Source organism: Teleopsis dalmanni, chromosome 2 (assembly GCF_002237135.1).
Source record: "Teleopsis dalmanni isolate 2A chromosome 2, ASM223713v2, whole genome shotgun sequence".
Lineage (NCBI taxonomy): Eukaryota > Metazoa > Arthropoda > Insecta > Diptera > Diopsidae > Teleopsis > Teleopsis dalmanni.
In genome coordinates, this window is record NC_051847.1 from 161,382,474 (window position 1) to 161,396,913 (window position 14,440).

General features: G+C 29.6%; 2 protein-coding genes across 2 annotated transcripts in view; one reads left to right on the forward strand and one right to left on the reverse strand.

The window, feature by feature from the left end:
* Positions 1 to 5,916, forward strand: part of LOC119676034 — a 16,944-nt gene extending 11,028 nt beyond the window's left edge. The window contains exon 2 of the mRNA XM_038087257.1: positions 2,587 to 5,916. Coding sequence (XP_037943185.1) covers positions 2,587 to 5,348 — 2,762 coding nt within the window. The 3' untranslated portion in view covers positions 5,349 to 5,916. The remainder of the gene's footprint in view (positions 1 to 2,586) is intronic.
* Positions 5,917 to 10,875: 4,959 nt separating this feature from the next.
* Positions 10,876 to 11,791, reverse strand: LOC119681015. Its single transcript, XM_038094073.1, has 3 exons — positions 11,703 to 11,791; positions 11,416 to 11,631; positions 10,876 to 11,356 (listed from the first exon to the last, which is right to left on the reverse strand). Exons 2-3 carry the CDS (start codon positions 11,569 to 11,571, stop codon positions 10,943 to 10,945), a joined length of 570 nt encoding a protein of 189 aa, XP_037950001.1. The 5' UTR covers positions 11,572 to 11,631; positions 11,703 to 11,791; the 3' UTR covers positions 10,876 to 10,942.
* Between the last annotated feature and the right edge of the window lie 2,649 nt (positions 11,792 to 14,440).

Sequence of the window (14,440 nt, forward strand, 5' to 3'; positions counted from 1 at the left end):
TGTTGATGCATGAGGTGTGATTCATGTGAATCGTATTCAAACCGCTTTTCAACAACAGGATTCACTTCGCATTTCTTTATAATGGAATATATTTATCGGAAATATGATAAAATATTGATTTAAATTTCCATTGATTTTAAAAAACCTTAATCACTATGTTTTTAATTCTCTTGATTGTTAAAAGAGAACGTATATGTACACTTATACGTCAACTTCAAATGGTTTCTAAAGAATAATTAAAATATCGAAATGTAATGTTTCTTATATTAACGAATACGAGATCGTAGATTGCAACCCCAGAACTTATTGAATAACTTATTAAGAATTGGTGCTGAAAGCTCAAGTATATTTGCTGCTGGTTGGATCTCTCAGAAATAGCATTTGACTACAACAGAAACATTGTTTGCTTAAATGAAATTTAAGCCCTTATTGCCTGGTGAGTACACCCGATATTTCTAATAATATAGGAAACCTCAACTTTTTTGATAAAACTTGACACAGATTGACAGAAGGGTCATTTTGAAGCGTTCTGTTAACAAATAGGTCAAACAACGTCAAAAATGTTTTTCCTTACCGATATGGGACCAAAATATTTTATCTCATATCAGCACAGTTTATTCAGTATAATATTTGCTGATGCTGCAATAATTTAAGTCCTTTTCAAAGGATCAATCGTAACAACTATATACAGTAATGGAAGAATTTTATTATATGAAGATTATTAAAAAACTTTGAAAGTAAGAAGTTTTGATTTAAGATTTATTAATACCAATAACAAACCCTTATCGATTAGTCATCGTTTCTAATATGATAGGAACGAGTTCTAAGCCTGGTACTTATAGTCCAACAAATTATATACGGAGTATCAACTAATTAAATAAAAATTCAAATATTTTCTAAGATCACTGATGATCACTGAAGTACTTAGCATACTCGAAACAGCTTTGTATTACCAGCTAAATTTCAATAAAATAATCAAATTTTTGTTGTTGTTTCTTTATTACTGTTCGAATCCTCCTAATTTTCTTTTCATCATAAGACGCGTCATATTTGACAAAATAATCAACACCAAACCTTTATTCCTATTTATTATTAAAAATGCTAATAATAATACGCAGCTAATAAGATCTCTTGTGAAATTCTTAAGACACGTCATATAGATTAATGTGATATAATAAAAATCATTAAAATTTGTGCCTTAAATTTTATTTTTAATATATACAATCAACAATTCAAGAAATTGAATTTCAGACTCAGAAATAAAATTGGAAACACAACAAACGAATAATACTTATTTCAATTTTCCCTTCTCTATCTATGGACCAAGTAACTATCAATCCTTATATGTTGCACAGAAATGCGAATGTAAGAGGAAGGAAAACCATTAACCGTAAACCCGATTTCATTATAATTCATATCTCATTTCACTATCTCTGTGGTAAACGACCCCGCAATCTCTCAACTTACAACTTCGTATGTAAGAGAAAGGAAAAGCATTACCTATGCATACACTTTCTTGATAATACAACATCGTGATCGCAAATTTAGAGAATACGGATTACTAAAAAAGCAACTCACTAAGCAGGTCATTGCAAAATGAGGTATCTTTAAGATAACTTGTGTTTTTCTGTCACTCATGAACATCGAGAACTAAAAGCAGATTCAATGCAAAAGCCCTGCTTTGGACAAAGGGATTAACACTTAAATACAGATTTCTATAAATTCTTGAAGAATAAAATTAATAAATCAAATCTTTACAGAAGCAGTTAAAAACTAAAGCTATGCTTGAAAGATCTATTCATAGCTAAAGCTATTATTATGAAATCATCTATTCAAGAGACAGTCCTTCTTGGCCTTTAATAACAGCCATCTATTTACAGTCATTATTAAGTGATTTTTGCATTTTTTGTTTGTTATATGAGTATAGTTTTATGTCTAGTAAGCTCATACCACTCCATTGAAATGTATTTAATATCTCTAAATAATTTGATATAAAAAAAAAACAATTAATTATAATTTTACTACAAAGTTTAATTATTTATTTTTTGTTTTATTTTTTCAAAAGAATGCAGATTTATGTCTTTTGGTGTATGACAACTTTCCAAATATAAGTTTTGTTATAATTTATATTCACTGGAATATGTAGCAGCCTTTAAAAATGTCAAACCAAAGAAAATAATCTCAAAAAATTATGTTCATAAATTAAAAATAGGATTTATGCAAATGAAGCGCATCTGTTTTTAATGTCAAGTGCATTTACAATCAGCTTATGCTGAAGTAAATAGATTTATGCCTATGTGCATGTCGACAAGAGATGGGGAGTGGGGAATATTTCAACATATGAATTTTATAAACAAATTAACCTCAAAAAAGATTTTTATGATGAGTGCAAACCCAAATTTTATTGCCTTCACAAGACTCAAATTGCTTAATTCTCTGAAACGCCCATCACGCCCATTGTTGTCCGCCCAGAAAACAACACACAAACATTTCAATTATATTTTGTATACGAATTTAGTTAATCTCTATTTAGATCACAATTACACGCATTTAATTTTACGTTCAAACGATTCATCTTCATTACAGGTCTTGCTGCATCATGTGACACATTGCTGCTGGCTGAAATGTCAGTGTCACGTTTTCATCCGATTATCATAAATAATGGTCAAGTGCATAATAGTACCCTAACGAGCAATAGCGATGAGCAGAACATCACCACAAAACAGAATTTAACAGAAAATTATGGTACCAAAAAATTTAACTATACCAAATCTTCAGCAACAACCTCGTCACCATCCGCTTTTGCATCCACAACTGCGACATCATCAACATCAACATCATCATCAGCAACAGGAACAGCAACAGCATCAGCTACAAATGCAAGTGCAAGTGCAAGTGCAAAATTGAAACGAACTCCTCCATCTCAATCCCATGCAAAAACGAAATCCTCAAACAAGAACAACGACAACTCAACCACAAACAATGAAATCATTTACAAATTCTATGTGCCCCGCAACATCGGAGTAGCCACAGCACGCATCACAATTGCTCAAGTCTGTCTGCAGTGTCCGGATGTTGGATTTCATATACAGGCCAATGCACTACCCTCATACACATCTAGTACTAGAAAAAATTATGAAAGTAATTACATTCACAGCACAATCATCAAGCCCAATCAGACAGGCGAAATCTCGATCGAATTTTACGTGCAACCTAACACATGGCACTATGCACTCCTTAAGTTTGAGAATGCAGTAGGCGACGCATCAAGTTCACTGACGGAAACTGATGCAAAGCTGTTCGATAGACTGGCAACGAGCACATCTGACCTACGATTAAGGAATATGCCAACAGCATTTACATACGGTCAGCGGCAAAGAATACAACAGCTACAACAACAACAGCGAGCTCATAGACGTCAAAATGCCACTGATGGAGTGTCAGAAGCCAATGAAACAATTTGGTATCATTTGGTATACTCATTACGAATCGATTTTCAGGAACCAGTAAACGAGGATGAAAATGCAGATTCAGATGCAAACATAAGCAACAACAAAGAAAATGGCGCAGAAAACATGTCAACCAGCATTAAAACCTCGCCGAAAATGGCTGCAACCAGTGAAACCGATACCAACAATGGAACCAAAGAATCAGGAAACAACACAACAGCGAATTCAAAATCAAATGCATGGAAGCCTGTGATTTTCCGCGACATGGAATTTTATCCTCTTTTACGTCAAACATATCGTGAATTTTTTATGTTCGATTACGATCTCGTGCCTGATTCGAATGGTACGGTGCCAACGGTACTAAACCTTACAGCAGGTATACCAGCCGGTTTTGCATTTGAAATAGGTGAGGTGTACGATATTGGCGGAACGCTATCTTTTGCTGTGTCCATGAAGCATGGGTTGAAAGGTTCTAATGAACTGAAGAGCCTACCAACAATGACATCGCCCACAGAACGAAGTGGAATTTTAGCTGAAAAATTAATTGGAAGACCTTTTGGCCAAGATGATGATGTGGTGGAAAAAGAAGAAAATAAAGCACTTCCACGTAGTAATCAAACAATAATTGTATGCATGCATCATGGTGAACCAGGTGAACCGACATGGCCTGATAAATGTCGTTATGGCAGAAAATTATATCCGGCATCAAGCATAGTGAACAACACAGATTCAAATACCAGCACTGGACTTGTGCACGTTCCTTTTCCTGAAAGCGGACAATGGTATGTAACGATGGGTTTATATTGCCACGGAGCCGAAACTGCGGCAAGGGTCACAATCATCGACAGCGTCAAAGACTTTGTCAAAAAATATGGAAACATGCTAGATGAAATGAGGGCACCGTGTGCATGCGCAAACAGCGCCAACTATTATCTAACCTGTATAAACGACCGCAAGTGTTTAGCATCTATGAATGAGACAGAAACTTTGAAAATAAAAGAGTGTCTTATGGACTCAAAATGCACCTCAAATTATGTTGAGATGACAAGAAAATTTGAAGTACATCACAAGTTTGCTACTGAACAACACTTTGCGCTTGATAATTGTAACTCTTCAGTTGTGTTCACCATATCTTCTAGCCCGTGTGTAGCAGGACGATGTGGACGTTTCGGACGTTGCTATCACTATATGTCCGGCGGCTTTGTGTTTTCAACTTGCGTTTGTATGAAAGGCTACCGTGGATGGGACTGTACCGAAGATTCACAAGTACCTTCCAGTATGTCTATACTGCTTGCATCGCTACTCTTAACTCTAAGCAATTTACTCTTCTTCCCGAGTATTTATATGGCAGTTCGACGAAAATATTATACAGAAGCAGTCATTTACTTCTTTGCAATGTTCTTTTCAATATTTTATCACGCATGCGACTCAGGAGAAGATGAGTATAGTTTCTGTTTGGTAAAAATCGGAGTACTACAATTTTGCGATTTCTATTGCGGGCTGTTAGCCATTTGGGTCACGTTAGTAGCTATGTCTCATGTGCGTCCTCAGTTCGTATCTCTACTCCATATGTTTGGTGCAATTTTGTTAGCCTTTGGAACAGAACTTAACAAACAGAGCTTGTGGGTATTTCTCGCACCAGCACTTACTGGCATCTGCATAATATCTGTGAGCTGGGGACTGCGATGTCATAAATCCCGTAAATGGTTTCCAGCACGTAAATACCTTACGGTATATATGCCAATTGGCACTGTACTTGTGATGGTCGGTTTAGTTTGCTATGCATTTCTACAAACTAAACAAAATTACCATATCGTGCACTCAATCTGGCACATGGTTATGGCCTTAAGCATCTTGTGCCTATTGCCATCACGGAAATCATTTATACCAAAATGCTAGCATTCGGCTTATACGCGAGAATTCCTACTCATCGAACAGGAGTTCTACATGTGAACTGCAACACTTTGACGATGACTATGAATGCGAAAAGGATGAACTCATGCAAAACACCGAAGAGAGCACCAATTTGGGTTTAGACGTTACACTGTTTTTGGCAGACTTACAGATGTAAACACTAGGATTCTCATTTAGTTTAAGTGCAACCAACTGGTTATCAATAGTAAATAACAAATGAATATATATTTGATATTTTAACACAATTAGAACTGGTGCAGGCAACTGCAATTGCTCACCACTAACCCCAGTGAACTCAGATACTCTAATCGAGTTCGAGAATAATGAACATAATTTACAAATGTACACAATTGCTCATGTCGAATATAGTAAACTAAATAATTAATTACAAAAGAGTAATGCTCATTAGCTTAAGTTGCTTAAAGGCCGGCATATAAACTTTTAGGATAAAATAATTATATTTATTGTAACATATATATATATATAAATATAAAGCATATATAGCTAAAGATATATTGTATGTAACATTCAACCTACATTAGCTAAGAATTAATTATATGTAATAAATTATATGGTAATTAAAAAATTGTAGAGCTTTATACAAAATACTATGGAATAGTTTTAAGTAATGTGAATATTAAATTTGAGGAATGTAAAAAAAAAACAAATGATTTAATATAAAATATGTTAGAAAAATTAAATATAAAAAGAGAAAATATACAGGCATGATATTGCAATTTATGAAGACACTCACATGTGCTCTCTGTTAATGTAAATATGGATTGCAGGTGCCGCTAATACTGGAGGAACACTTGTAAGGGCAGTTAAGTGCAAGTTCACACACCACAGCAGACATAAAATTATGACTAACAACAGAATAAACAACCTCCACCTCCCTAGGGTGCAACATATTTAAATAAAAGTACATGTAATAGGAAAGGATAGGATGATTTGTAAGATGTCTGTACAATACTTGTAGATAGTAAACCAATGTTATATGTTCTAACACTCAATCCTTGTATATCATAAATTGTTTTTGTGTATTTGTTAAAGCCAAATAATACCTTTAATAATAATCCTTTCGGATTGCAATTTTGTTTTTAAAAAGATAATGCTTAACATGCTTTTACCGATAAAGCAAGTTAGATAGTGAAATAGTCCTTAATCTAATTTGCAAGTTTGAATTCCTGAAATAAATGTATCTAGTATCTACTTTAATTTGCAAATGTTAAGTTTTTGTGTTCATTCATCTACATAAATAAAAATTATCTACTCAATGTTATAGAATTAATAACTGAAAATATTAAAATATACAATAAATTCGTGTGAAGAGGATAATTAAAAAAAGTACTAAGAGTACTAAAAGGTATTAAAAAATAAAGAGTACTACAATATTATCTATAAGTAAGTTCCTTAAAAAATTCGCTTCAGTGCATTAAATTTATATCTTTTCAATATATGCAAATGATTAACTATGATTAACTTCTATTGCTATGAATATTAAGAAATATTAATTTTATGCCGTTTTCGATTTCTAAATCTAGGGTAACTTTTTGAATCAAGATTCACTTTTAGTGCAATTTTCATTTTAGATGGGTAAATCTCAAGAGAAATGTATAACACTCAAGATTAATTTATAACACTCTAGATATTTTGCCAGAGTAGCAAGCTTACCCTGAAATTAACAACTGTTTTATATGACTTGACTGATAAAGTGTAATTTGAGTCGATATATAAATTTATGAGTATAAATGTCTGTTACCGCAACTACAAAAATATAGGATTACTCTAAAAATTTTTGATTAGGCAACAAAATTTGACAGAACGAGAATGAATCTAGATTGAAAATTAGATTTACCAATTAAAAACGTCATTACATTAAGACTACTGGAGATTTTTACAAAAAAAAGAATATTTTATTTGTTCATATATATAAAAAGAATAAAATATATTTACTATTTTAAAATGTACTGCCAGATGTATGACGTTATATTATTATTATGAAGAATCCTTGTCATAACAAAGTGCTACTTTCGGGGGTTTATAGTTACTGCCTTAATTAACCACCGTTCACACATTAGTGCAAGTAAATTTCGCTTTGCAAAATCTGCAGACATTATTAGTGATAATCCCTAGTTTATTTAGGTAATAGTTAGTCTTACAAAGTTCTGTGAATGATCCTGTTATAATTGTCTATAATTCTTGGCCTTCATTAAGTTCAAATAGTTCTTGTATAGACTTAAGCTGCAACTATCCCGAAATCATTTGGAGTGTACTAAATCCTGTAGATTGTCCCAGTAAAAGTTTTTTTATTTATTTATTTTTTTTCTTCTTTTCGTAAAAGCAGGAAAAAATTATTCTTTCCAGGTTACAAAGCTAAGCTATTGTATTATTCACCTAACTTAAAAATATATAGTCTTTTTCCTTTACAAAATTTTATTTATTAAAATTTAAACTATCATCAAAAAGTATATACAACAATTTATCTTATTAAAGATAGGTTTGGGTATGAGTAACCAAAAAATCATGTTTTAAAATGTACATGTAAGAAATTTAATGTTCCACTTTCTTAATTTCCAAAAACATCTCAAATATTAGCCGTAATTTTTTCTTTCAGAGTAACAAAAAATTATTCGCAACTTACGAAAGAAAGCATGTGAAGCAACAACAATGCTCTTAAAATCTTGAGAGTTAGGTTTTACTCGCAAAAAATTTAAGTCTTAAGTTTCAATGTAGCCAAATTCATAAATCAGTCTATTGTGAATATTTATTGGAAATATGTTGCAAAAGTTGAGTCCATCGTTGAAATCATATGAGTATTTTACTTACTAATAAATTAAAATACATAAATAACTTAATTAATTTAAATGTTTAAGATAAAAATTATGGCCGAATGTTCCCCTGGAAACGTAATGGAATGAAGAAGAAGTTAAGATAAAAATGCCAACCATTGCCCTTTTAATATTCATTTTGTTTTCTTTTATTTAAACTAATTAATTTTTATTGTTTACATTTTTTATATATTATATTGTACACAACATAAAAAACATTTTTCATATATAAACATTTACCATTTTTTAATGGTAAATTTGTTTCAACCAGACTTAATGCTGTTTTTTTACAACTCTGAAAGAAAAAATTACGGCTATTATTAAAAATAAATCATCATTTATATAATTTGTAAAGACTTACAACAAGAAAGTATAAAACAATTAGAAAAAAAATTTATAATATGTAATATAATATACTGTGTTTTATTTGATATAATATATTTATATATTATATTATAATGATATAAAATAATTTCATATTTCATGATTTTAAGAGTAGGGAAATTTTTTACTTCATTATATTATTTTCTGCTGAGTTTCATATATTTTGTTATAGTTTATAGTTAATTCTTAAACATATATAAAAATCTTTACAAGTGAATATAATTTATAACAATTGATAATTAATATAATATGCCTTGAGGAAGAAGGTAAAAAACTTCAGAACGTCGTTGACATTTCATAAAATACATTAAATAATAGGATTAATTTCATTCTTGTGAGTTTATTTTAATTAACTTTTGTTAAACATTCCTTTAGTTAGCGTTCTTTTCAGTACTACTGTTTCAAGTATTAAATATATTTTTAAGATATAATTATTTCAAATATATATATGACAGCATCCATAACAATTCAATTTTTTTATATATAATCAGAGGAACGGTAAGATGTTATTATTTAGTTCCTAGAACTTTATGATCTGCTTTCCAAAACCACTAGACCCCGACTACAAAATGTTGCTTAGCACTTCTGTCGAAGTTCACAAACAACACTTCTTCAGAAACTGTGGAACTACAGTAATATATGATATTAAGTTAATTTTTTTATATCCTCTTATAGTATATTCTACTAATCCCGGAATCCTGGAATTATGTAGTATCTATAGTATTTATGTAATTGTTCTTAAAATTAATAAGGAGCTTACAAGGTTGCTAAAATAATTCTATATACTATTGTTTAATCTAATTTAGCTATTTATTTATAAATAAATTTAAATTTATTAGTTGCTCTTAGGAACAGCAATTGTAAATGTTTGTAAAATGCACAAAAAGAAAAACTAGAATTGACCAAGGTTTAATATATATAAATATATGTGTGTATCTATATTTTCAAGTTAAGCACCTATTATATACGTATATATTATATGTATGAAAAATATATGTTCAATTTATTTTTTAAAAATAAATAAAAAGAAAAGCTACAACAGTTTTTTAATTAAAGGTAAAATTATAATAAAATAAACAGATCTGAGGTCTGTTGAAGTGATAAATAATAATCTAGTCAATGTGCAAAGAGGGGTTTTGAAGAAACCTCACAGTTAATAGACAGGTAAAGTGCTCAGGGGTACTGACTCAACTAGCCTTAACATAATAAACATTATTGCAATATGTTTATTGTTTATATAATGTATACAATTTTGATTTATTATATTATAATATATATTATTTATGTTATGGAACAATTTTTATTTTCCTTATACACCAATAAAAGGTTTGATATTTAAAGTTTTCTGATTTGCATCAACCTCTAAGATTTAAGTTCCTTATATGATTTTATTTAATTGTAAATGAATAAATTGTAAAGTCTATCAATTATAATAAAATCTAAGTCATATGTAAGAGAAGGAATAAAAATCAGAAAAAAGAATATATGAATACTTTTAAAAAATGGTCCAATAGCGGCCATATAGACATTAGGAAGCATTTTAAATATTGGAATTAGCCGGTCTCCTCGTACGATAAGAGATAATATTTTCTTTTTATTGAACCCGATAATTGGGTTTAAATCTTTCTATTAGATTGATATAAAGATACTTCTTTATTTCAAAATACTTTAACATAAGTAAAAAACATAAGTAAATCTTTCTATTAAATTCAACACATTTTACTATATCAAATCAATATCATAAATCAATTTACTCTTCTCTGTCCTTATTCATTATACATTAACTTGTACGACAGAATTGTTCTCTACTAACTACAACAAAAATTAATATCGATAAAATTATTATAGGTAAGGTTTGCTTATCTTTAGTGATATATTTACTCCACTAGGCATTATTTAATGATTATTATGAAACAAATATTAAACTGAGAGGTTGTCAGATAACATAAAGAGAATATTTCCGCAATTTTTATGCCAATCAAAACAAAACAATCGCAGAATACTATTAATTAATACACTTAATTGTACATCAAGAAATTTTAAGACTATTTGAGACTTTTAGCCTCATTCCTCTGCAATACCATCGCTCTACTACTTACTACAGTATTTATTAGAGCTACATACTTTTGGAGTAGACCTTCAAGTTCACACATTTTTAAAGTCAGCGACTTCGATGATAATGTGAAAATGGTTTGCAAACGATGGTTTATAAGCATATACTATTAATTAAAATCGAAATTACACTTTAGTCATATATATGTATTTACAATAATTTATTAAATAAAAACATCAAATTTATAACTTACTTTAATAGATATAATTAAATTGTAAAATCACTGTCATAATAGGAAGATTTTAAAATGCTTAAGTTCTATAGCCCATTTCGCGTTCAAACTGCGCTGCGGTTAACGATCCTTCAATGCCTTTGCAATTTTCATTAAATACGCTATATGCGCTTAATTCCTTGGAGTGTTTTGGACTAGTCCGTGTGTTTAAATACATTCCTACTAGCGCAGAGATTATTAAAAATACAATGCCAAAACCTAGTTCGATAGCGATTGCGTACAGAGTTACCCAAAACAGTATATAAACAATGATTTTGAAATATTTAAAATATTTGCTTTCGGATTCGATCTCGGTTTCTGGAATGTTCGATTCAAATTCAGATTCACTCTCCACTTCCCCGCTATCGTTATCATACATAACATTATTCTTTATTAGTCTCTGATTATTATTTTTTGTTTGTGGATGCAATAATGGTTGTTTCTGCTCATCATCCTATTAAATGAAGAATATTAATAACATTTATTTAATTTGTTTAGTATATAAAACTTTGCCTCTATGAGAATTCTTGATTGTTTTTCTTCCACGTCGGCTTCTTTTGTAACAGCTGAAATGATAAAGCTCTTAACTGCATCGCCAAATTTCTTGAATCTTTCTTTGCGTCTTTGTCTTAAACGATATTCATTAAGTTTACCTTCAATGTTTTCCATTTAAAATTTTCATTTATTTAATTGAAATTAATTTGATCCAAATGTTATTGCTTGCTCACACTGAAAATTATTGTAAACAATAAATAAATTTATTAAAACAGCTGCACTCATTGTAGAGTTGCCATACTTACAATTTGTTTTTCAATAACTATTTGTTGAAAACTTCGTGGCAATCCATATTCAAAGCAATTTTACACATATAATTATAGTATAATTTTTCTTACATTTAGCATATTCCAATTAAATAAAACATTTTATCTCTAATATATAAAAAAAACTCAATGCAAACTATTCGAAAAAATTATATGCGAAGTGAACTTTGAAACATTGAGCGGTAGATGGCGCTGCTCATTGAAACTAAATATCATATACAGAGGTCAGTATAACATAATTTTAATGTCATCTCATACCAGTTATATTAATTTTGATTCAAATCGCGTAATATATTTTTTAAATATATATTTTTATCAATATTTTAAATTAAATTTTTTTACTAAAAATAATTTTAATTGAAATTGTTTTAAATTTAAGAGTATATAAATAAGTCTGTCGAGCTACTTGTAGTGACTTTGAGTAACTCTGTGTATACACAAGTGCAAATAAAAAAAGCATCTGAGATTTTACACAGATTTTACTTGAACAATTTCTTTCAAGTAAAATTTGTGCTAAATTAAATCAGCTGTTTTGGTTTAAATCTAAATTTTTGAATTGTTTATTTACGCGGCTCTGGTAACAGTAAAAAAAATCTGAAATTACAATTGTATTAACTGTTATACAAAAAAAAATTGTGAAATGGTTCTAAAAAACATAATAAATATTTCATTAAGTGAACTAATATAAAGTAAAATATAAAGTACTTAACACACTTCGAGACTGTGAGATATATCTGTAATAATAACATAAAATATATATTTTATATTAAATTTAATTACTAACAGTACTTTAACTCATTTCATTGAAATAAAATTTTAATTAGCATAAATTTATTTTAAGTAATATTTAAAAATATTTGCGCTTTTATTTTTTAACTTCTGTTTATACTTTTTCATTTTTCAAAAAACAACTATTCTCATCAGACTTTACACAAAGCTTTTCAATGAAAATTTGTAATCTAGCACTTTATTTATGTTACACTCTTAGTGTGTACTGTACTTGTGCTTTACTCGAGTTTTACTACGAGTAGCTCGTGGAGAAGACCTAATATAAATAATTTCATTATTCATTACAATTGACTCTACATAAGTAAAAGTACTTCTGAGATGTTAGGTCTTCAAAAGAAAATATAAACAATAGCAGTAAACGTTTTACATTATTCTTTGTTTAAATTATTGTCTCAACTCGACAAATATAGAATTCGTGTATTTTTATACAAAATCCATCTAAAAATATAACAAGTAGTATGAAAAGTTGTACTTGTTAAATATTGATTTGATATTACGTATTATACTTTTATTCTAAAATTCGTCCAATTACTTATTGCTATTTCCTTTAATGTAGATGTTATTATAAAAAATATAAAAAAAATAAATAAAAAAAAAATTTTTCATTTTTAAAAATACTCAACAGGCCAGTGTTAGTCATAAATTGTTTTCGAAAATAAGAGTTATTCATAATTTTTATATATAAAAGGCAAAAATAATAGTTATTTGTGCGTTTTAAAATAAAACGCAAAATGTCAGAGTTATTTCTGCGTAAAATAATAAAAGACACATGATACTAATTATTTTTGATGAATTTAATTAATTAAAATTAAAATATTATTTTTTGACTATTGTTATAAAGTGATTTTTATTTTTTTTATGATAACTTCATTGAATATAAGTGTATGTAGTCAGATGTTTTATTTCAGGTAGGAAGCTTCGATCGTTCAGTCCTCTCTTCAGTACGAAGATGTTAAAAAAACGTACCGCATATAACGTACCGGTAGCAATAATTTGGTTTCTTGAATCGAAGAGTATTGATTAATTACCATTAAAATGCAATTAAATTTTATCACGTGAATTAGAAAACAAATCATTATTAAACAATTATAAGTGTTATAATTGTTACAGTGCTCTTGCTTTTATTACAATTATACATATTATAATTGGAGAATTTAGAAATTGATTAGTTCTTTCAATACAATGAGCCGCAGATACAGCTTTTCCATGAATAAATAATATAAAATTTTGATTACTACTTCATTTACTCTTAACTCTTTAAGGCAAGTACTATACCACTGTTGATCTACATAAATGGTACAATTATGAATTGTCTAAGACAAGTAAAATAATACTGTACACCTTGTGACATACTTGATGGAATCACATATTCTCTAAACCAATTACTATACCACTATTGATCTTATAACATACTTGTAGAAAGGTACAACTTAACTTTAGCATCATCAAAAGCAATTCTTGATTGTCAGTCAAATTTGAAACTATTAAATAACAGTAATTGGTTCTGCATTCGTTTCATGCATAAAAGAAAAATCGAATATTCTAGTTCTGCAGTTCGTGTTCTTACTGAAGTACTAACGGGGCACTGTACCATTGCGCCTATGCTCTAATGATGGCGAGTTCCAACAAAAGGATTATGCAGGAATTGCTAAGATGAAGAGGAGGCAGAATCTATCAACCACTTTCTGTGTCTCTGTACAGGACTGCAGACAAAGCGACTTCAATATCTTGGGAATCGCTTTTTCACTGCTTTGGAGAAGATAACGAAAGCAAACTTATCGGATCTACTCAACTTCATCTGCAAAACTAAGTGGTTTAATAAGGATAACAAAAGTTAGCAACTCACCTCTTCCGGCACAACTTTTTAAGGGCATCACAATGGGGAATATATGCCTCTGAGTGGAAGTGCTAACAATTGTCAGCACGCG

What these genes read in the sequence shown, in the direction of transcription:
- LOC119681015 (XM_038094073.1), bottom strand. Translation starts at nt 11,571, where the DNA reads ATGGAAAACATTGAAGGTAAACTTAATGAATATCGTTTAAGACAAAGA. An exon ending in AATCAAGAATTCTCATAGAG is followed by an intron (nt 11,357 to 11,415) that starts GCAAAGTTTTAT and finishes TTCATTTAATAG; the next exon opens with GATGATGAGCAGAAACAACC.